This window comes from Bombus vancouverensis, chromosome 3 (assembly GCF_051014615.1).
Source record: "Bombus vancouverensis nearcticus chromosome 3, iyBomVanc1_principal, whole genome shotgun sequence".
Classification (NCBI taxonomy): domain Eukaryota; kingdom Metazoa; phylum Arthropoda; class Insecta; order Hymenoptera; family Apidae; genus Bombus; species Bombus vancouverensis.
In genome coordinates this window covers 14,413,365-14,435,089 of record NC_134913.1, presented here as the reverse complement: position 1 = coordinate 14,435,089, position 21,725 = coordinate 14,413,365, and the positions used below count along the sequence as shown (strand labels likewise).

The window sequence follows — 21,725 nt, the reverse complement described above, 5'->3', positions numbered from 1 at the left end:
GAGAATATAAAAAAATGAAAAAATAAATATCTATGAAATAAAAGCATTATATTTGAATTATTTGTCAATTATATGGAATATATTTGATGAAAAATAGGCAAATATTTGTAATCAATTTGACTTTGGTTTAAAGCGGTAAGGGATCATTGTAGCAGCGCCACTTATTTCTGCTGAATGTTCCGCTCATTTCTTGTTACAAGTAACGGTTAGGTAAAAAAAGATATTGGATACCGTGGCATAAGTTTAACTTGTAAAAAGCGTATTTAACGTAATTTAAATTGAAAATAAAATTATATTTTGTATAATAAAATAGAAAAGAGGTTGATTGTGAAAATTATCATAAAAGAGTGGCAAGAAAATCCAGACGAGTGGCGCGTCTGTGCAAACGGCTCCTCTTTGGTTGCATGACGTAATTGTATTGATCGCGGAAGAAGAGCCGAAAGTCGCGCATTCGCCATCTTGGACGAATTGTGGAAAAGAAGTTTCTGTGTCTCGCAGGCGCGGTACGCTTATAATAATTCTAATCCGTGACAATCCGGACATTAATTAATTTAACTGGGAATTAACCCTTTTGTGAATTAGAAACCCATTTGGAGCGGACCAAGGTAAGTCATTATTTCTTTGATTTACTTCTCCGTCCAAATCTTTTTTTCTACGTGGAAACCTATCTAACTTTGTCGTCTGATCATTCACTTCCAGAAGCATTCTTTTTATTTAATATAATTACCATGATATCTTGATCTTTTCTAAGCTGCTAATTTTACTAACTCTCTCTATTGTTGTTTAATTTCATGCATATTTTGACGTGAATCTTCTTGTTTTGGATTTTCTTCGTTTTGACATCACAATTCTGGGGTTGGGTCCGATCTTTATATTCTATCTATATTGCATATTTTTTAATTATCATTTTTTGTTTATTTCATTTAATAATCCATTATCCTGTTCGTCATCCTTTATTTTTCTTCATTCTATGTTCATCGCATCCATTTCCTTCTCGTAACAAAGCTTTGCGAAACTCTTTTGTCCGCTTTCTACTTTTCGCATCGAGCAACATTATTCTTTCATACCATTCTTTATACAGTATTATTCATCAATTTCGTCCAATTGTATTTGTTAATATTTTCATTTGCAAATTATGATTGATGCGGAACAAACCTGATTCGTACCAGTTAGTTTTTTGCATAATTTAATAACTATCATTCGCGATAGCTTTCTTTTCTCTCTCTCTCTCGCTCTCTCTCTCTCTCTCTCTCTCTTCCCCCTCTCTTTTCTTCCGTTTTTGTTTATTTAATTGTATTAATAACTATTAACTTTTTATACTTTTTCTTCATTATACACATGTACTTTTAATATATTATAAACATTGTGGTCAAAGATTAGGAAAGTTTTATTACATCTAACAATTTCATTATGTGTAAGATTGGAAAAAGTAAATCCTGGTTTCTAAGTTTTGTATAAAATGTCCTTCATATTTATGTTAAGATATATGTATGGTGTACATTTTAATATTTCATGGAACTTCTTGATAATGTACAATGATTTAAGTTAGAAAAATTATTAATCATAATTTATTTGCTGACAGCTTATAATGATAATAAACATGCCAAAAATATTTCTTTTCAATAATGAATTCGAAGTCACCTCGAATTCTTCAAATGAAGCCATATAATTATTTTTGCATTATATTGTAGAGGATATTAAAATGTATTCAACATGCATGAAACATGATATAGTTATTCATAATATTAAGTTTATAGCAGTAGAAGTAGTAATATTTATCTTTGGTTCAGTCTTTTGAACAAAATAAATTCAAGCACAAAATACAGCTTGGAAATAATTATTTTATTCAATTTTGGTTTAATAAGATCCAATTAATGTTGCTTTCTGCAATTGTATTCTTCTGTAAGATTTGAATATGTTATTCTTAAATTGATAGAACAATGTTCTATTCTTATATTTATATTATTTACAAGTGACTGAATCAAAAAGACAAATATTACTACTTCATTGCTGTAATTTGATATTACATCAATAAATGTGTTAAGTTATGGTTTTTGAATACATCTTAATATTTTATACAATAATATTGTTGAAAGATAATTACTTAGTTTTATTTAAAATACTTAAAATGACCTGAAGTTCGCTATAAAAAAGTATTTCCAAAATGTTTATTATTGTTATATATTGTGTATTAGACATAGATAAATTTTATTTAACATCTTTGTAAACATATCAAAATATTGGGAAATGCTCAGAAACACATTTGTAACTACTATATTATTGTATTATTACAGTAACAGATACTCATTATTATACAACGTAATGATTGTTTGTATGTATTAGTGAAAAAAGAATAAGCATGTGATCACAGTTTTCTTTTTTTACTTTACTGAAAGCCTAAGAAAATGCTATAGCTGCAACTACAGCTGTTTTGTAAAATAAAGTGTTAATAATCTTTTTTTTGTAACATTGTTGCAAATAGTTGAAAAGTTGTTAGAATGAACAGTAAGCAGGTAATATCAAGGAAAAGATAACTATAAAACTACATAAAATATTTTTTATACAATGTTAATGAATTATGTAAAAAATTTTTATTTTTATTTTTATATCATAGAATTATGTTTAATTTTGTTACAGTAAAAACTATAGATGTATATAAATGTCATTTATGTTTTCAGACAAAGGGTTCGTTCTTTGGGTCTGATTGATACTAAATGGTTGCCTGCAGACAGCATGTCTACTCTGTCAGGGCTTGTGTCGAAGGGGGAGAAAGGAAAATCCAAATTCCAATCATTAGACATCAATAGCTTGTACCGGGTGAGTAGGGTGAGTTGGCTAAACAGTTTTGTTCTTTCCTTCCATCCTTATTTGTTATTTCCTTATTTTTGCTCCAATCTTCCCTCCAGCTTTTCCATTCTTTATATCTTTTTTTGAGTATATTTGCTTTTCGTATTCATTTATTTTGTATTTTTATAATAATTATTGTATATATTACCATTAAAAATTAAAAGTATTAACAAGCAGTTGATTGCTTAAAGGAAAGTGGGATTGGTATCCGATTTATACTTGCAGGGAGAATCTTTGGAACAACATCAGCAAAAAAACACACTACCACGCAAACATGGAATGCAAAGTCTTGGGAAAGTGCCTTCGGCACGGCGACCTCCTGCTAATTTGCCTAGTTTAAAAAGTGAACATAGCAGTAACGATCCAGCTGTCAGTCTTGTGCCAAGCGGAGGAAGTGGTTGGGCTACTACCAAAGAGTCAACAACTACCACTACTGCTACAACCACCACGACTGTAACTGCATCAGATACATCCACTGTAACTTTCGTAAAAATATTCGTTTGTTACGTAAATTTTAGACTTCATATTTGTTCAAAAATATCTGTTAAATTATAAAGCAGTATATATTTTCTATATACAAAAATTTATATATATTTATTGTTATTATTCTATACATTCTATATATATGCTATTTTATGCTTTTACTTTCCATATAATTATTAAGGATTACAGAAGTAATTGATGAAATAAATTATTTTATTTTTAGGCAAATTCTTCATCAGCACAATGTGTGACAGGAACAATCACAACATCATTACATCCATTACTCCCAGGGCAACAAAATACCTCACAGTCTTCATATTCTTCCGATGTAAACAACAAATCATCATGGAGTGCAATAATGAGCAGATCTGGAGATGGTATGTAAAGTTATATCATAAAAAAGAGCATGTAACATATTTGTTGTTTGATATAAGACTGTTATATGAATATTTGTACAGTTGTATGTACAAAATATATACAAAATATGTGTACAATTTTCCCTTTAAATTTTGTTGTATTTGTGTTTATTGACATGATTTATGTATATATAAAAACTCCCTGCAATAGATTAATGATATTTATGCAGTATAATATAATATAAGTTAATCATACATTTGGTTTTTAAGCAGGATGTATTTTTTCTTATCTTCTTATTTACTTTATTTTAAATATTATTATGAATTATTAACTTACACGAACTAGTAACTACTATACTTGTTTCATAACTTATAAAGCATAATATATTTTGTAGAATTTTATTTGTTGTAAACCTACCATAATTAAAAATTAGTGTAATATCGAATTAACGATCATGTATTCATAATGAGATTTTTCATTGCTATTGAAATATAGGTACTGTATCAGGAGGCCAACAACAGTCACAACAACAGCAGCAGCAGCAGCAACAACAAACGGCAAGTCGGGAATTAAGTGCGCAATACGGACCTGGACCAAGTTTACGGCCTCAAAGTATTAAAAATTCTATTATTATATATTAAAAATGTTAAATAAATGATTCTTTTTATTAAATGAAATAAATAATTTATTTTAGCGGAAGGAAGTTGGATACAAGGTGGAAGTCGTACAGGCAGTGGTGCAGGAATAGCAACTACAGGTCCTGGAAGTGGGAGTTCAGGGGTCCAGGCCCCCCCTTTGAATATCACTGGATCAGGAGGACATACCGACATATCTGCTGGCGGGCGACAGAACTTGGTCCAGTCTCCCAACATGGGAATGGGCCAGGGAGGCCCTCATAATACTTCAAACAGTCAGAATGCTGTGAGTTCTAATTCTCATCAAGCTGGTCCAAATTTACATCACTACAGAGGACTTATTCCTCCATTTGTAAGCTTTATTATTTACATGTTTTATCGTTGACAATATTATTTGATTTAGTTCATTGAATTAACTTTTTTGAATATATCTAGATGTACAGAGGAAATTTTTCTGGTGGGTTTCCTTCTCAATTTCCGGCAAATACAAGTTCTGGTGCACCTAGACCTCGATTCAATTATCCCTCAGAACGATTTCCTCCTCCGCCTGTTCGTCAACAAGAACGCGAACGTGTTCCCGATGAAGAAATTATTACACGACCAATTATTAAAGAAGAAGATCTTACTCGAATGGACGATATTTCTCGCGATGCTGGCTGGGCAGCACATGACGATATTGACTATAATCAAAAGCTTGCCTTCAGTGATGACGAACCTGATCCTGAACCTTCGAAAAAAGATGAAAGAAAAGACAATAAGGAAGAAAAAATAGAGGAAAATTCAACAGATGACAAAGAGAAGACAAGAGATAACCGTGATAACCGAGAAACTCACGATAATCGAGATTCGAAGGAATCCCGAGATCAAGCAACTCATCGTTCGTGGACTCAGAATACTTTATCCCGTGATTATCGTGGTTCGAACGGGTCTGGTAGTTATAGCGGTCAGTCACAACTGCATTCGGTGCATTCTTTAAGAGGTCAGAACATTTATGTGACTTAGGTGCAAATCTATAGAGCTGAATTCATTTTCATTTGTACTAGTTAAACTAAACTAACCACTTTTGTACATCGTATTATATCTCGTAAATTTGTTTGTTTATCACTTTCGTCTTCACTTTGAAAACAGGTGTAGAAGATGACGAAGCGTGGAATGAGAGACGCAGACTGAAAGTTGTTGAAGTAGCGTCGGCGGTTGAACGTGCTCGACAACGGAAAGAAGAGGAGGAAAAACGATATCAGGAATCAACTAGACAAGCGGCAGCTAAAAAATTGCAAGATTTAGAGCAAAAGTTGAAGGAGAAACAAGCTAATGAATCTAAAGGTTTAATAAGCGTTCCACCAGTGCCTATTCCAGTTCCTGAGTGGGAACGAGAAAGGGAAAACAGGGAACGAGAAAACAGGGAACGCGAGCGATCCGAAGGAAAAGATGAAAAGTCATTGAACCGTGAATTACGTGAAACTAGAGACGGTCCAAAAGATAACAGAGATTCACGTGATCAGTTAATATCAGATTTTCGACAAGGGGACCGACAGAGTTTCACGAGACAAGATAGTATTCGTAGTGATCGTGATAGAGAACGAGACCGCGATCGTGATCAAAGGGATACGAGAGATCGTGAGCTACATGCTTCATCCTCGCGATATTATAAAACTAATTTACCACCTCGATTTCAAAAGCAACAGGCGGAAAAAATCAATGCTGGTCTTAATCGAGTTTTTCCTAATACCGAAAGATCAACTACGCAATCCGTTCCATTTTCTCAGCAATACGATCCTGGTAGATGGGTTCATAGTCACAGCTCTTTAAGTAAGTGCAATTATTTTTTGGCCTTTTCGATGATAAGCTTGAACGGCTACGTATAGCAGATGGAAGAAATATAGGAAGGTCATAAATCAGTCAAAGACGTTAATGTTTTCAATGTTTCAAAATTCTAAATAGCAATTTAAAGTTGTGAAAGAAATTTTAAATATCTATTCACAAGCTACTCTAACACCCTTACGGCTGTATCAATCGGTGTCTCGTTGTTTAATATTTTAATTTATGATCAGACTATATCGCTTCCACTAATTATAGATGCACACATATATATATATATATTTTTGCCATACGCGCGTACTTTTGCATGTATCTATATTACACATACAAACATACAAGTACGTTTACGTTGGACAAATATATGTCTACTCATGAATATCTGTGACAAAAAAATGATTGTTTAATATTTTTGCTTTGGAAAATCTGAAATAATGATTTTCGTTGTTCTCCATTTTTGTTATTTTTATCTACATGTGAAAAATTATTACTATTATATTCAACGAAGCTTGTATTAGTAGACAACAACTTAAAAGCATCATCATCACATGGAGCGTCACAACGCCGAAGTAGAACAGATTCAGATATTTCCACTTCGATGGATGATGATCGACCTCCATCCCGAGACTATCGTGGTTCTCTACTTCGAGATGATCGATATCGTCATTCTTCTCATCGACCGTACGACACACGCAAATCAGGTGGTTACTACGATGAGTATACTCGCAGCTGTAGAGATCACGACTATGATGACAGACATTCTCGTGATTCCTGGGAACGTGAAAGATACTTCGATGACACTAAAGATCGAGATTCAAAAGATAGCATAGAATCCAGAGATAACAGAGAAACTCGCGATATTCGTGATAATCGTACCACCAGAGATACCCGAGATGCGAGAGAGATTCGAGAAAGAGATAACAAGGATAAAAAGGATTATGATAATTATATAAAGGTGTTAAACTTTATTATTACTAGTAGTAATAGTATTTTTATTTATCTTGCCAATCTTATCAATAGTATATTATTTTAAATCTTCGAAATTTCTAATATTTCTTTATAAATCCTATATTATCAATACAATGAATATATGTTTACATGTTCTAACTCTTTTTTTCAAACTTATGTTCATCTGTAGGATCCCTTTGATGATCGTAATCGTGAACGTGATCGCGAACGTGATCGCGAACGTGATCGCGAACGCGATCGTGAACGTGATCGCGACCGTGAGCGTGAACGTGAACGAGAACGAGATCGCGATCAAAGAGAAAGATCAGAAAGTACTGAATGGCGCGAAGAACGTATCATTCAAGATAGAATGATCGATAATCGTCGTGATATACAAAGAGAAGAACGAATGGAACGCAACGAACGTCCGCAAAGACCAGATTCTCGTGATAGTCGTGCTTCTCGAGAATCAAAGACATCTTTGCGAGATGATGATTCGCACAAATTGCGAGACTGTAGTTCCTGGGTAAATGAGGTTGTCGATTATGAAGAAAATAAACGAGATGTCTACCATGAAGATATCCGAGAAAGAGAACGAGAAAGGGAACGAAGGCAACCGCTAGGACCGGTAACTAAAGAAAGAATCGAAGCAGACGAGTTGAAAAACGAAAAGCGTAATCTAACTCAATTAAAGCGAGCAAGTTCCGATCAAGATAAAAAAGATCAGACGAAAGAATCATCGTCGACTATAGAAGCGAAGAAGGAAATGGATGTTTGGAATAGAAAGGTCGATCGAGTTAATGAAAACAATCGAGTAATGGAAAGAGGTGATAACTCGCCAAAAGCCTGGGCGGATGCTGTTTCTCCGACGTTCGAAAAGGAAGAAGAAAAAACTTCAGAACCTATTAAGAACGACAAGGATTCGGAGGATTTGAAGCAAAATTTCGAGAAGTTAAGTTTAGAAAAAAGAGAAGACACGTTGAATGAAGATGAAGCGGTGGAACAACAGGTGAAGGAAGATAAACGAGAAAAAAATATTCGGAATAGAACTAGCAGTGGCGGATCAAATTCCAGAGTGCGTGATTCTCGAGGTGGACGTCAATGGGGCAGCACCTATAGCGTGTATGCACGAGGTTGGCGTGGTCCAGAAACAAGAGGACGAAGAGGTGGACCTAGAGCCGCCACTAGACCTGCTTCTGCTAGAAGTGGTTCATATGGACATACGGATTCGGAAAATAGCGCTGATGAAGTGTCTGGCTCAACAGAGTCTGGCAAAGAAGAGAAGAAATCGGCTAGATCACCAAAACCTAGTCAAAAAGCAGAAAAAGAAGAACGCAGTCGTGAAGTAATAGTGTCTGGTCGAGATGAAAAACGGGCCGACTATTCTCAATCACAACGCAGCGAAAAACGAACTTACGATAGTAAAGTAAGTCGTGAAGGTTTTGCACCTTCGGGTGAACCCTCTCGCCGCGGTCGAGGAAGTAGTTTCCGAATTCGAAGTACAACTGCTACCGGCAGCCGAATGGAGGGATATGGACCTCCATCTAGTAAGAGTCCTTTTTCCTCCGAGCGCAATATTGATGAAAAACAAAATTCTATGCGACAGAATCCTTCAACGCCTACTCCGGAAAAGGAGGTAAATTCTCTGTTACCATCTCAGAATGAATCTATAGACGATAAAATTATAGCAAAACAACAAGCACTTACTGCTGGAATAACTGGAAAGCGTGCCAAATCTCCAAACCAGCAGTCTCAACAAACTCAACAATCTTGTAACAAACAAGATACAAGTCACACAAATAGCAATGTTCCTTCTCAAAAGGTACAAGTTACAAGAAAAGAGGAATCTCGCTCAAAAAGAACTCGCAGCGGAAGTAGAAGGGTAAGTTTTAGGTAATTTGTAAACGGTTTTTTCATTCTTTATATTCTTCCTTTCTTTCTTCCCCCGTTTCTTCTTGTATTCTTAATAAACATTTAAGCCATTTCTATATAATATTATTTTAACAGAATAAGCAATAATTTACATTTGAATCCATTCCATGATTATAGGGCAGAGATAACCGCGAATTGCGTTATCGTGGCAGTGGTAGTAACGTATCGAAGCAAACATCTTCGGATGTAGGAAATGAAGATTGGGAAACTACGTCCGAGAACAGCGAGGATCACGCAGAGGATCACAAAGAGTCTCGTAACAGTCGTAACAAACAATTTTCTGCGCGTGCAAGCACGGGTAGTAATCAAAATGTCGTAGCGTCAAACGTGCATTCACGTAGAAATGAACAGACAGGAAACAATCGGGAACAACGAGAAAAAAATGTAAAGTCTTCCAATACAGCGTCTCGGGCGCCTGGCGCGGAGAAACGAAATCTACAGAATTCCAGTTTCGCCAATCAGAAAAATCATTCCAGCAGCATTCCGCCGTTGATACAAACGGCTCAAGTACAAAACGGAAGATCGAGAAATCAAACTTCTGGTAGCAATTCGACAACGTCGGGTAAATCAATGATCAAGGATAGTACGGTGAATCGTATAGATGAAATAAAGTTAAGCGATCCTAATTTAGTTAGTCAAACTCTCAATGATATCAATAAGAGATCCCAAGGAAAGGAGAAAAAGGCTATAATCGATTGCGAAATGGAAACGAATAATTGTACGGAGGATAGTCCTAACATCGTTGAAGATAAAGTTGATTCAGATGGTTTCCAAGAGGTTCGTTCAAAGAAGAATGTAAAAGAATCTAGACATGGCCAAAAAGAAGAGACAAAACCTTTGAAACGTGAAAAGGAGAAAGATAGAGAACGCGATCGTTCTAAGTCGAAAGCAAATGGGGGTTCACAGCAAACGACTTCATTGCAACAAATACAAAGTATACCGCCTTTGCTTGGTCAAGCCATTCCACAACCAGCAAATATGGTACAAAAACAATATGATAGAACTTTACGAAGCCAAAAGCTTGCGCCCAGATTCCAAAAACAGCGCCTAGCTAAACAGCAGCAACAGCAACAGCAACAAATGTGTGCATCTGAGCCAAGCGATGCAACTAAAATCAATAATTCATCAAATAATTTCGGTAAAGATTCGTCAAGCGGCGGTCCTGCACCTCCACCATCTGTAAACGCTTGGGATAAACCATTTACAACGAGTCAATTACAATCTAATTCTCCATCAGCTGTTCCTACTGACATCCAGTTGATAACTGGTTTATCTACACAGAGCGAACATGGTCATATTCACAGCCACGAAGTTAATGAGCAAACAAATTCTGGTAATAGTAGCCAACGAAATTCACCAAATGGCGAAAAAAATGCTGGAAAAAGTTTGAAAGACCAACTGATTGAAAAAAATTCAGTCTCTGATGTTTCTTCACCACCTGTGCAAACGTTAATCTTTGAGAATACGAATTATTCTAAAACTACCAAGGCTGGTCCTTCTGATTTAGCAGTAAAAACCAAATTTCCGAATCATATAAAAGCTCAACAACAACGTGTTGAAAAACGCACAGATTTGGAAGAAGAAGGTAACACCGCTGCCACCATCCAACAACAACAACAACAACAGCAGCAACAAAGTCTACCTGTGGCATTTTCAAATAAACCAAGTGACTTGATAAAAGATAAAAATCAAGAGCCGATTCAAATGCCTCTTTCGTTTAATAAAAACGAAGATAACGCAGATATGAAATTAGATTTCACCTTTGATTCAGATCTCTCTCAATTAACCGAAGACAAAAGTAAAAGCTTAGGAATGACCCGATCTATGCACATGGCTACTGGCCAAAATACTATTTCACCTTCTACGGCAGAGCTTAACTTAAAAATAGCATCGGTAAAAAAAGTATGGGAAAATGCACCTATGCCAACCGTAGTCGAGCACGAGGATGGTAATGTCGTCAATACAGCTAATACTTTCCCTCAAGCGTTCGAAAGTACGGATGTTGATGACAGTTACAGCCCTCATCAACAATACAATCAAAATAACATGAAAAATGAAATAACTACTTCAACGAATGTGTGCAAGGTGAGAAATCATTTCGCGAACATTATATCATGTTATCATGCATGCATATCTGAACTATTACATCACTAGAAATTGACTCGACATTCAGTATAAATTTGAGTAAAATGCATTTTTTCCAGTTTGTTCATTCTGTTCTTTACCCCAATTTTAACGTTCTTTACTCGTACTTGAAAATTCCCTTAAATAGTTATCATGGTGAAAATCAGAAAGGTAAGTGGCTAACGCGCATTGTTTCAATTTTATTTCTATTAGAGAGTCATTTGTTCATTTTTTTTTTCATTCTTTTTGTTTTGTTTCTTTTTGTCCCCATTCTTTTCTCTCTCCTGTTTTGGCATATCTCTTCTAAATATTAACATCAGTAAATACTCATTTTACATATCAATTGCCTTCGTTACCATTGTATTATTAAGATATTATCGTGCTCATCATCATTATCATTTTTGTTATAATATTTTTTTCTCTCAAATTATTTATTGTCTATATTATCATTGCTTTTATTATTTGTTGCATTAATATCATAATCATCTCAACAGTTATACCCTTTTACTGGATATAATCTCTTTATTATTGATTTTCCTCACTTAATTAAACTTACGCGGTTAGCGATGAACCTAACTATTTTCACCAGAATTCAGAAGAAGATTTAGAAAAAGAAGAGAAAATCGTTTCCCAAAATTCGCATTATTCCGTCAGCATCGATTAGAACGGCAGTTGATAGTGATGTAAATAGAAAACTAAAAATAACGAAACACCATGTCCCCTGTGGGAAGATGCTGACTCTTTGCCTGATGCGCAGCTGGTTCCCCCGCAGGTGAAGCCGCAGCAACAATCCTCGGGCAGCAGCAGTGGTCAGTCTGGTTCGACGGTTCCAGGGCCAAGTCCTATTGGAGCAGGTCAAAGTCCTATAGGGCATCCTCCTGTCAGTCTCCAAGGACCATTGAGCCCACCTCCATTCAATTCCACAGGACAACCTTCTCATATTAATTACCAGGTGATAAATTATTTTGGAAATGCTTGCCTATACTTTTCATGTTTCGTATTTCGCATTATTGCAGAATCTGTCATAGGCTATAGGATATAAATTTTGTAACTTAGGATTGTGCTTAATGTGCAGTTCTATTTTGTTCTATTACTATCATTATTTTATTTTTCAGGAGTTTCCCCAATATCCAGGATCTCAAGCTGCGCAATATGGTAGCATGTCTGCTATACCTTCTCCGCCAGCCGTGTTATTTAACACTGGCTCCGGTCAACTTCCAGCTCAAGCAGGTGGTCTTTATGGAGCGTTTCAGTTAGACCAGAGCCGATCTCCTTTCACACAGTATCCACCATATGCGCCATCTCTTCAAAATTCGTTCAGTCAACAGAACGTTTATCTGCAACAACCCCCACCTCCGCCACCGCATGCACCGAATGCGCCAACTCCGGACATGTATCAAAACAATCTTTCACAGTACCGGATCGTAAGTAATTGCCCTGTGTAACGTACCCCGTTTCGCATTCGAGAAAATCGTTTCAGCAACTACAAATCACATATCAAATATCGTTCTCTATCGCAATGCGTTGCTATGTGAATAAATAATAAAGAAAGAAAAGGAACGATTATTCGATGCTGAAATTAATTTGATACAAGAATATATATACAGGATGTTCTGTGAGGTATTATTTGATCAACTTGATTCATATGTTGAACTTACTCTGAATAAAAAAAATAACATATGCAATAAAGATTTGTTTCGTTTTATTTTGTTAATCACTTAGATACTCTATTATTACTATATGCATATGAGGATATTTTCTGTTTAAAAGTTTAGTATATTAGTAAACTAACTAAGTCGAATTTAAAAGCTTGAACCGAATATCATGCACAAGCTTTGTGTTAATTATTGAGAACGAAACAAACGTACTATGCATGTTAGTTATTGGGTATACACGTGGTTAAAATTTGTTGAATATCTCATTGAACATATGTATATATAATATAATAAAATACAAGAACGTTCACTTTTCGCAGACCGCAGCTGCTGCTCCGCCATTTGGACAAAATCAGCAGCTTAGTAATAATCCAAATACAGTTCTTATTAGCTCTTCTTCAAATTCTTTGATGTCAGCCAGTGTGAAGCCATCCTCTCAACCAATTGGAGCTATCGGAACTAAAGCTCCTCATTTTCAAGCACCGTCTGCTCCTCAACCAAACCCAGTACGTCTTAGTTTAGTTTAACGACATATGGTTAATACTTATTTAATTTCCTGCACGAAGTTATTTATCAGATTATTTGCAAGATGCGTATATCTTTTTTTTTCTTTTTTTTTTCTTTTTTTTCTTTTTTTTTTTTTAGTTAACGTACATACCATATGATCCAAATCAAGTACTTGGAGTGAGTGGGAGTTACATGGGCAATTCCCAATTGGTACAGAGACCCGGTCCGAACGTACAAGCCTCGGCTAATAGTTATTATAGCGCAACTTCGGCTGGTAAGTAATGAAATGTATACGTATTGATAATTCCTAAAATAAACTATCATTATTATATTTTCATTTATGATTCTTTGATATTTCTATTTATTTTAGATGTATTTCCCGGATCGCAAACAGGTTTTTATCAGCCAGGGGGGGCTACACAGCAAACTGGTACTCATTATGGACTTCAGGGATTTGGTCAGCACAGCCAAAGTTTGGCAACTGGCAGTGCTGCTCCTGTTGGACTCCAAAACTTCAGCTCAGGTTTCTTATCTAGTTCGGGGTTACAGATTGCTGCAGCAGCTCAGCAGTTTCGTAATCCGACAGGAGGACTACCTGGACCAGCAAACACAGGCCCTACTTTTCTTAGCAAACATCAACCACAAGAACAACCTAGACAATTAAAGAGTCCGTCGGGGAATCAGCAAGATGTGCTTGCATCAGTTTTCAGTTCTAGTAAATTAAATTACTTTTTATTAAATTGTTATGGCGTTCTTTGGAATCTATATAATGCCAAGAAAACTTTGCAGCACCACAAATTCCATCTCCGAAATCAAGAAACTGTAAGCAACAATCTTCATCTCAACAACCACAACCTAGTCCAACACAACATCACAAATATCAACAGTATCAAGGTGTTAGTCAGTCAACTTTGGTAAGTCATTACGCTTAGATCATCAATAACAAACTGTATTTGCTATGTTCTTACATTTATAATTAAGTCTTTCAGTCTGCTGAAGCAAATTGTAAGTTAGAAGAACAATAAATAATAATTATAGAGATGAGATAACAATAGTAGGAAATAGGTAATTAATTTTTTGATAAAATTGACAATAACAAGTAACTATTATTTACAACGGACAATTGATAAAATTGTAATATATAGAATATTAAATTAAAAAGAAAAGATTGATAATGATGAAATTATTATAGATTTTACAACAAAATATTCGTGGCATGGGCATGCCACCACGTGCTGGAATTCAACCATCGCAACAAAGATATCCACCGCCCATTCAGAGACCAGTTGTTCCATTTACACCGGGTCCAAATCCGAATAATCCTACGCAACAACAGCAACAACAACCTAATTGCATGCCGTCGCAACAGCAGCAGCAACAAGTTCAAATAAACCGCCACAGACCGAATCTGCATCAACAGCAACAACAGCAACGAAATATGAAGATGCAACAACAATACTATTCTACCCAAGGTTCGCATTTATTATATCATAATAATGCTAATATAAACAACTGTTGTAGTATCATAAAATTAAAAAATTTAAGCTAATTCTTATATTGTTTTATTTTTTCCTTTTAGGAAACGTTAAAATGGACACAAATGAAAAGGCAGATTCGCACAATGATAAAATCAACGATGGTAGTTCTGGTGCTCAGCAAGGAGGCGCTAAAACAAACGTAAATTCACAAGACAATGACAATAAGGAAGAAGTTAATCAACAAAACGAGTGAATTGTGACAAAGAACATTCGATCTACATTTTGAAAATGCAATTTGCGATCATATATAATGGTGCGACATCGATCGAAAGGTAAATGATAATGATTAACTTGTCATACGTGTGGAGCGATATGAACTCCAACTGATATTATATTTGTCGATTTAAAGCGGCTTGCGAGCTTAGAATTCGTAATTAATAATTTGGCCATGTCTAGTTAGAATAATTTAATCATGATGTATCAAAGAAGGAAAACGATAGATGATATTGTTGTTATACATACCAATGCTTCTCCGAATTAACAATCATAAATGTTTTACCTTTCATGAATTCTCAACAAACAAATCGCTTTTATCGAACATTCCTTTCTGTTCGAAAAAATATTGCAAATAGTAAGACGGCAGCAATGTCGGGGATGTAAGACAAATACCCGAAGTAAAGTGAAACCTGATCGATACCATCGAGGATAATTATCATCTGAAAAAGTCCCTGTAAATTACGTCTTTCAACATCAGGGACATTAACACGTTGTTCAGTTAAAAAATAAATAAATAAATAAATAAAAGAAGTTAAATGATTAGACTGACGCGCACAACGTATATTCACTCGATGTCAATCGATCATCCGAATCAATTAATTACATTATCAACTGTGAAGATAAAAAAGATGTGCACAAGACTTATGTTTCTGTATATGGACACGACGGCGGTCTGTGGTATACGATAATATTAAAATCAGATTTTTGTGAAACGTAGTTCGACAAAGATATTACACGATCGTCGCTATTATTTGTAGAGTATCACTAAAATGAAAAAAGAACAAATCGATAAAGAAGACTGTTGTTGTGTATATCGAAATTAAAACAAGAAAGTATATACATGCGATGATCGTACGAATTTGCATGACGTTCCCCAATATGACAATTAAAGAAATTCGTGTACATTAATCGTTTATTGATATACTGTGAGGTCATGGTGAAGCTTGTGAAAAATAAATAGTGCAACAATCGTTTATAGTACTGAATATATTATCATGACCTAACCACTCTCAAAAAGAGTATCGATTATTAGAAAAATAAATGATACGAGGAGTATTGCTTACAGAAATTCGAAATGCGCTCGATTTTTCGTGTATAGTAATATTCCAATAGGTTGCAGCATTGTCTGTCGCAACGTACATGTGTAGAAGAATTGTATACTCCTTGCTTTCGTTGCGGTTCTAGCACTACAATAATACGATAATAATTATTATTTTATTTTAATTTTATTTTATTTGTAATACTATTGTCATCATTATCATCATCATTATTTCTATTGTATTACTATATTACAACATATATAATATATGATCATCACCATCGCCGTCGTTGTTACTATTACCGCTGCTATTATTATTATTATTATTATTATTATTGTCATCATTATTATTATTATTACTTATTACTTATTATTACATTATCACTAATCCATACTATTATAGCAAAAAAAAACATTACAGAGTTTACTACTGCTATTCTTGCTGCTTCTACTACTACTGCTACCAACACCACTACTACTACTGCTGCTGCTGTTGCTACTATTACTATTCCTACCATTATTGTTGTTATTATTATTATTATCATCAGCATTACTATCATAATAATAATTACTATTATTAGCTGTAATATATGGCTGACATCGTTTCTGCTGCTGCCTTCGTTATCATCATTTCATTATCAATGCCATCGTTGCCCGTCATCGTCGTTGAAATCATCATCATTACTACCATTCTACATCCCCGTTATGACGATAATGTTGTATTATTAATATTATGCAAAATTTTTTAAAATAAATAATAGTATATAAAAGAGACAAATTTTATTAATTTTTTTGGAGCGACGATTACTCGTTTAATTAAATATGATTTATGGAATTGTTAAAATATACACTGCCAATCTTATCGTCATTTCGTATAAAAGTTACATAAATTCTTACTAAAGTTTCTTCCATAATTCTATAAGAAAGATGAGAGTACAAATCAATAACAATTTTAATTTTTCTGAAATACGTTTAATAAAAAAATATTGCTATCGCTTAATTAATTTACTCTTTTTCATATGAGTATCTCCGTAAAAAGTTTAATAATCATAACTGTAAATGTATGAACAATAGCGTGAAAGCACGCGCTTGAAAAATAGTTGAAACACCGGTGCCTTTGACTTACTGCCATAAATAAATTTGTATTTTCTCGGATAATTTTGAATAATATCGCAAGTGATTATTATGGCTTCAAGAATAATTAGTCAAATAAATCAGTTTTCTATTATTTCATTCATTGTTATTACGCATTGTAACTAATAGCTTTTAATATCAGTAATAGTACTAATAGTAGTAGTGCCAATAGTAACAGTAGTAGAAGTAATAGTAACAACAGCTCTTTGTTTATGTGATTATTATAATAGTATAGCATTATGGATTGTAACATTAACATACAATTAGTTATTGTTCTTAATACTGTTACTGATGTTACTACAGCGTTTAATATTACAATAATATTCTTCCAGTAGTATTGCTTCATATTTCTTAATACATATACCACATTTTATATTCATTATAACATATACCATTTTCCGATATTTAGCTATAATTTTCATGATATTTCATTACATTTCATTATCTTTTATTAATGATACCAATATTACTTAAAAATACTACCACTAACCGTCGTCGTTGTCATCGTCGTTGTTGTCATCATTATCATTCTAATCATTGTTATAAATTTGATATACCAATTTTACGATACTCTCAATTAGTATAATAGAGCGTACCTTTATAATCATAATCGATTGTCATTATCATTGTCATTGATATTATTACCCTTAGTCAACATCATCACTAACGATATAGACATCATTACTTTCACACATATATTATTAAATAATATTATCCTTACAAGTGAATATTTAGCGGCTGACAACACATGGATGAAGAAATCGAAGGACATGTAAGTAATACGGCGCAGAAGTACAGAAACCGGTTGTGTGAAAGTATCTTGAAATATTTCAAAGACTTAACGTATAATTGATTTATCCATTTGCCTATTGTCGCTTATGTGCGATGTGATCTTCTGGATTGTATATGAAAAATATAACAAATAAGATGCAGGCGCAAGGGTCTGTCGATTACAATGTAATCAAATAATAATAATGAACAATTTATCATAATCGTGTAATATACCGATACCTTTAATAGTAGCGAAAAATATGTGCTGTTTTGACTACAAATATTTTTAATTATTTACTACTGATGTAGAATCTGGAAATGCTACGTATGCATTGGAAAAGATGAGTAAGCACTCCGTGTATGTATGGAATGTATGCAAGTAGATAGCGGCAAAATGTTAAAACGTATGTATGAACGTGATATTGATAATAATTATTTTTTCGGTTTATGTGTACATGTATCTCTGTATGTTTCATTTTAAAACTAAATGTTGTTTTTAAATGCTGCAAAATTACGTTACTGATTGTATGCTGCGAAAATAATGAAATTAAATAGTGCGATAAATTGCTCTTTGTAAATCTTAAAAATGTAACATAATAATATGACGGACCCTTGTAGCCAGCTTTAAGTTATAAAATATCTATGATTTCATCTATTTACAATTAAAATTTAACTTATATAAATATCTGAATAATTCAAACTTATATAAATAATTACAACATGAAAATAAAATGAATACTGATAAAGCGTTATTCTTGATTTATAATCGTAGTACTTTGCAGTATTTGCACTGTCTTACGACTAATATGAACCTATTTCTATATCTTTAAAAGTAAAACGTTTCAGATATCATTTTTTCTCCCATTCTTAATAATTTAATTATACACACACAAGTAAAAATATTTAATATATTTCGTACTTTTAAATACAGACTTTGATGCAAAAAATAATTAATAAAAATTAAATTAGTAATAAAAATATATATCGGTCTAATACAACAGAAACACTTTTTCGTTGTCTATCATATGTATATCGTATATCATATCTCGTATCAGAGAAATACCGAAGAGGTAGTTGAACATACGATGTATATAATTCGTCATAGTGATGTGGTTAAAGTAGAATGAAATTGAGACGTAAGGTAATTTTTTACGAGGATTTTTCATAACAAAAAATATATTGTTGCTTTTGATCATTATTGTATTTATACATAAATTTCTTCTTTTTTTTAAACCAGTAAAATTAATGGGGAATGAAAAAAGTGCCCTTAATGGGCTGAAAATTGACGAAAAACCTGTGGAAATAACTGATTTTTGGACGCATTATATGGCCTGTGTGAATGGATACAATGCACAAAGGATTTCAGTGTTTGTCAGTGAGCCATCTTTACATTATAATGCAAATTTTGGAAATCCATCGCCTTTAGAGAAAGCTGCAAAGGTTAACATTGATTCATTAATTACCTTACATATTGTAAAGTGTCACATGTGCATGTATCAATCATCCTTAATTTTCTTTTTAGTTATATTATTTTAGCTAATTAAAAAATGGATGTGTGTAACAATAGTATACTTATGTTTCAGAATCTAATGTTATATAGACATCCATGTATATTGAAGTACGTTTCTTCATGGTCAAAAGGTAGTAAATTTTTCCTAGCTACTGAACAAGTTAAACCTTTAATTCAATCAATAGAAACCCAGAATACACTGCAAATATGCATGGGCTTATATAGTATTTTACGTGCATTGGTTTTTCTTCATGAAAAAGCATTTGTATCTCATAATAATCTTTGCGAAAGTTCTATTTATGTTACACCTGAGGGATGTTGGAAGCTTGGAGGACTGGAATGTCTATGTAAATTTAATGATTTGACTTCTTCTTATTTACAAAAAATAAAAAGCTACAGATGCGAGAAAGCGATTTCTATTAACGAAGATACAACTATCACTTTAACAAATTTTACAACAATTGATGTGTATGCATTTGGAGTTTTAGCTGAAGATATATTGAGACAAAAGGATCCAGGTAAACGGTATATAATTAATCAAAATTATACTCTATTTTAAATAATTATGAACAAAAATCTTAATGGATAGATATTCTGTTCTATTTTTAGATGATGTACCTAGTCTTTTAGAGTTTAAACAGTTCTGTAAAGAAAATCTGCAAAATCCAGATCCTTCTCTAAGGTGCGAATTGTCCCATGTACTACAACATCCATTCTTTACCCACGATTTTATGAGAATATATGCATTTTTAAATGAGTTAGTGTTAAAAAGTAATAAGGAAAAAGAAATATTTTTTGGGTAAATATTTAAAAAAATATTATTAATCTCTTGTGTGTTTGGTAATAGTAAAATTTTTTAATCATATTACAGAACCTTAATAACACAATTAAGAATGTTTCCTGAAAATATTGTAGCTGAACAATTAGGTCGTTTACTTCTTTCAAGAATGGTTTTATTAGATACAACAGCACAAGAACAGCTTTTACCATTTATTTTAAAACCAAAAGGTAAAATAAAAGAAATCAAATTTTGCATAATAATATAAGTTGAGTATAAATATTGAGAATAATATAAATTTAATATAAATCGAGGATCCATGATTTTATTTACAGATGGAAATGACAATACAGATAGTAACTTATTTTCAATTTCTACATTTAAAGTCTATTTGGTACCCAAACTATTGCAGATGTTTTGTATACGAGATGTATCAATACGTTTAGTACTTTTGTCATATTTTAATTCTTTTGTGCATATATTTCAAGTAGATGAATTGAAATCTCAAGTACTTCCTGAATTACTTGTTGGAATTAAAGACACAAATGATCATCTTGTATCTGCAACATTAAAAGCATTAGCTGACATAGTTCCAATCTTAGGCGCTGCCACAGTAATCGGTGGTAATAGAGGGAAGTTATTTACAGATGGACGACCAAATAAACTGAAAGATAACAAGAAAACTAAGAACAGTATAAATGCTGAATTCGTGATTCCTACGGATAGTATTCAAAAAGTAATTGATTTACCTGAAAGACCATCTCCAGATGGAGGTGAAGATAAAAAAGAGATTACTTCTTCTATTACCGAAGAAGAATACACGTGGTCTGATTGGGACATACAAGAAACTGCAGACGTGCATGCTCGAATTTCACAGTCTTCCGACGCAATTTTTCAATCTCAATCCAATTCCAATGATATTTCGATTTCGGATTCAACATTAAGGATTACTACAGATGCAGTATTAAATATAGATAAAAATAAAACAAGCGAATTGAAATTAACAAAGAAGTCAGCTGGTATTATATCCGATATTTCAGAACTTGATATTAAAAATTCAAAATTAATAGATACTTGTAAAGAAGAATATGATTATTTCACAGACATGGAGCCTGTGATAAAGAAGACACAGATTTTACACATACAACAACCACAAATATTATCAAAAAGTGTATTTGACATAAAAGCGCTAAATGGATTAGAAACATCTGAAGAAAATAATGGCTGGGAGGAGGATTTAAGCGATTGGGGAACAGAAGATGTTCATGAAATAAAAACTTGAATAAATATATATTACTCCTTATAATATTTTTTGTATATAATATTTTTATTTCGAAAAAATAAGTTAATTGAAATTATTTGCTTAACCCATCTGCTACCACACGTCACACATATGTAACACATTCTAAAAGCCGCTTAGATTGTCTACTAATCAT

General features: G+C 33.3%; 2 protein-coding genes and 1 long non-coding RNA gene across 13 annotated transcripts; 2 read left to right on the top strand and 1 right to left on the bottom strand.

The window, feature by feature from the left end:
* Positions 1 to 170: 170 nt before the first annotated feature.
* nocte (no circadian temperature entrainment) lies at positions 171 to 18,747 on the top strand. Of its 8 annotated transcripts, none has more exons than XR_013057940.1 (20): positions 171 to 605; positions 2,679 to 2,826; positions 3,073 to 3,324; positions 3,554 to 3,707; positions 4,183 to 4,299; positions 4,382 to 4,674; positions 4,758 to 5,301; positions 5,451 to 6,131; positions 6,656 to 7,092; positions 7,276 to 8,967; positions 9,135 to 11,102; positions 11,899 to 12,093; positions 12,257 to 12,565; positions 13,117 to 13,302; positions 13,442 to 13,577; positions 13,674 to 14,018; positions 14,093 to 14,217; positions 14,496 to 14,775; positions 14,883 to 15,113; positions 17,955 to 18,747. XR_013057940.1 is itself a non-coding variant. In XM_033328802.2 (19 exons), the coding sequence occupies exons 2-19, from the start codon at positions 2,734 to 2,736 to the stop codon at positions 15,032 to 15,034; spliced, it is 7,950 nt and encodes a 2,649-aa protein (XP_033184693.2). In that variant the 5' UTR covers positions 171 to 605; positions 2,679 to 2,733; the 3' UTR covers positions 15,035 to 16,031. The 8 variants fall into 8 exon arrangements, 6 of the variants coding, with proteins under 6 accessions (XP_033184693.2, XP_076473188.1, XP_033184695.2 ...); XR_013057941.1 differs by lacking the exon at positions 17,955 to 18,747 and adding an exon at positions 16,518 to 17,564; XM_033328802.2 differs by lacking the exon at positions 17,955 to 18,747 and having other exon boundaries at positions 2,679 to 2,817; positions 14,883 to 16,031.
* Positions 15,755 to 17,955, bottom strand: LOC143302432 (uncharacterized). The gene is made up of 2 exons (XR_013057944.1): positions 17,721 to 17,955; positions 15,755 to 16,244 (listed from the first exon to the last, which is right to left on the bottom strand). It is a non-coding gene; the product is annotated as an uncharacterized LOC143302432 (long non-coding RNA).
* LOC117154119 (protein-associating with the carboxyl-terminal domain of ezrin) lies at positions 17,955 to 21,595 on the top strand. Of its 4 annotated transcripts, none has more exons than XM_033328814.2 (7): positions 18,290 to 18,405; positions 18,933 to 19,142; positions 19,239 to 19,441; positions 19,585 to 20,029; positions 20,121 to 20,310; positions 20,383 to 20,519; positions 20,625 to 21,595. In XM_033328814.2, exons 3-7 carry the CDS (start codon positions 19,247 to 19,249, stop codon positions 21,569 to 21,571), a joined length of 1,914 nt encoding a protein of 637 aa, XP_033184705.1. In that variant the 5' UTR covers positions 18,290 to 18,405; positions 18,933 to 19,142; positions 19,239 to 19,246; the 3' UTR covers positions 21,572 to 21,595. The 4 variants fall into 4 exon arrangements, with proteins under 4 accessions (XP_076473198.1, XP_033184705.1, XP_076473199.1 ...); XM_076617084.1 differs by lacking the exon at positions 18,933 to 19,142 and having other exon boundaries at positions 18,319 to 18,405; positions 20,625 to 21,308; positions 21,393 to 21,595; XM_076617083.1 differs by lacking the exons at positions 18,290 to 18,405; positions 18,933 to 19,142 and adding an exon at positions 17,955 to 18,002.
* The last annotated feature ends 130 nt before the right edge of the window (positions 21,596 to 21,725 follow it).

Coding starts and splice junctions, on each gene's coding strand:
- LOC117154119 (XM_076617082.1), top strand. CDS start 18,366: ATGGAATGTATGCAAGTAGATAGCGGCAAAATGTTAAAAC. Junction 20,311..20,382: donor GAAAAAGAAATATTTTTTGG/GTAAATATTTAA, acceptor ATCATATTACAG/AACCTTAATAACACAATTAA. Junction 20,520..20,624: donor ATTTATTTTAAAACCAAAAG/GTAAAATAAAAG, acceptor TTTTATTTACAG/ATGGAAATGACAATACAGAT.
- nocte (XM_033328799.2), top strand. CDS start 2,734: ATGTCTACTCTGTCAGGGCTTGTGTCGAAGGGGGAGAAAGGAAAATCC. Junction 2,827..3,072: donor GCTTGTACCGGGTGAGTAGG/GTGAGTTGGCTA, acceptor TTATACTTGCAG/GGAGAATCTTTGGAACAACA. Junction 3,708..4,182: donor AATGAGCAGATCTGGAGATG/GTATGTAAAGTT, acceptor ATTGAAATATAG/GTACTGTATCAGGAGGCCAA.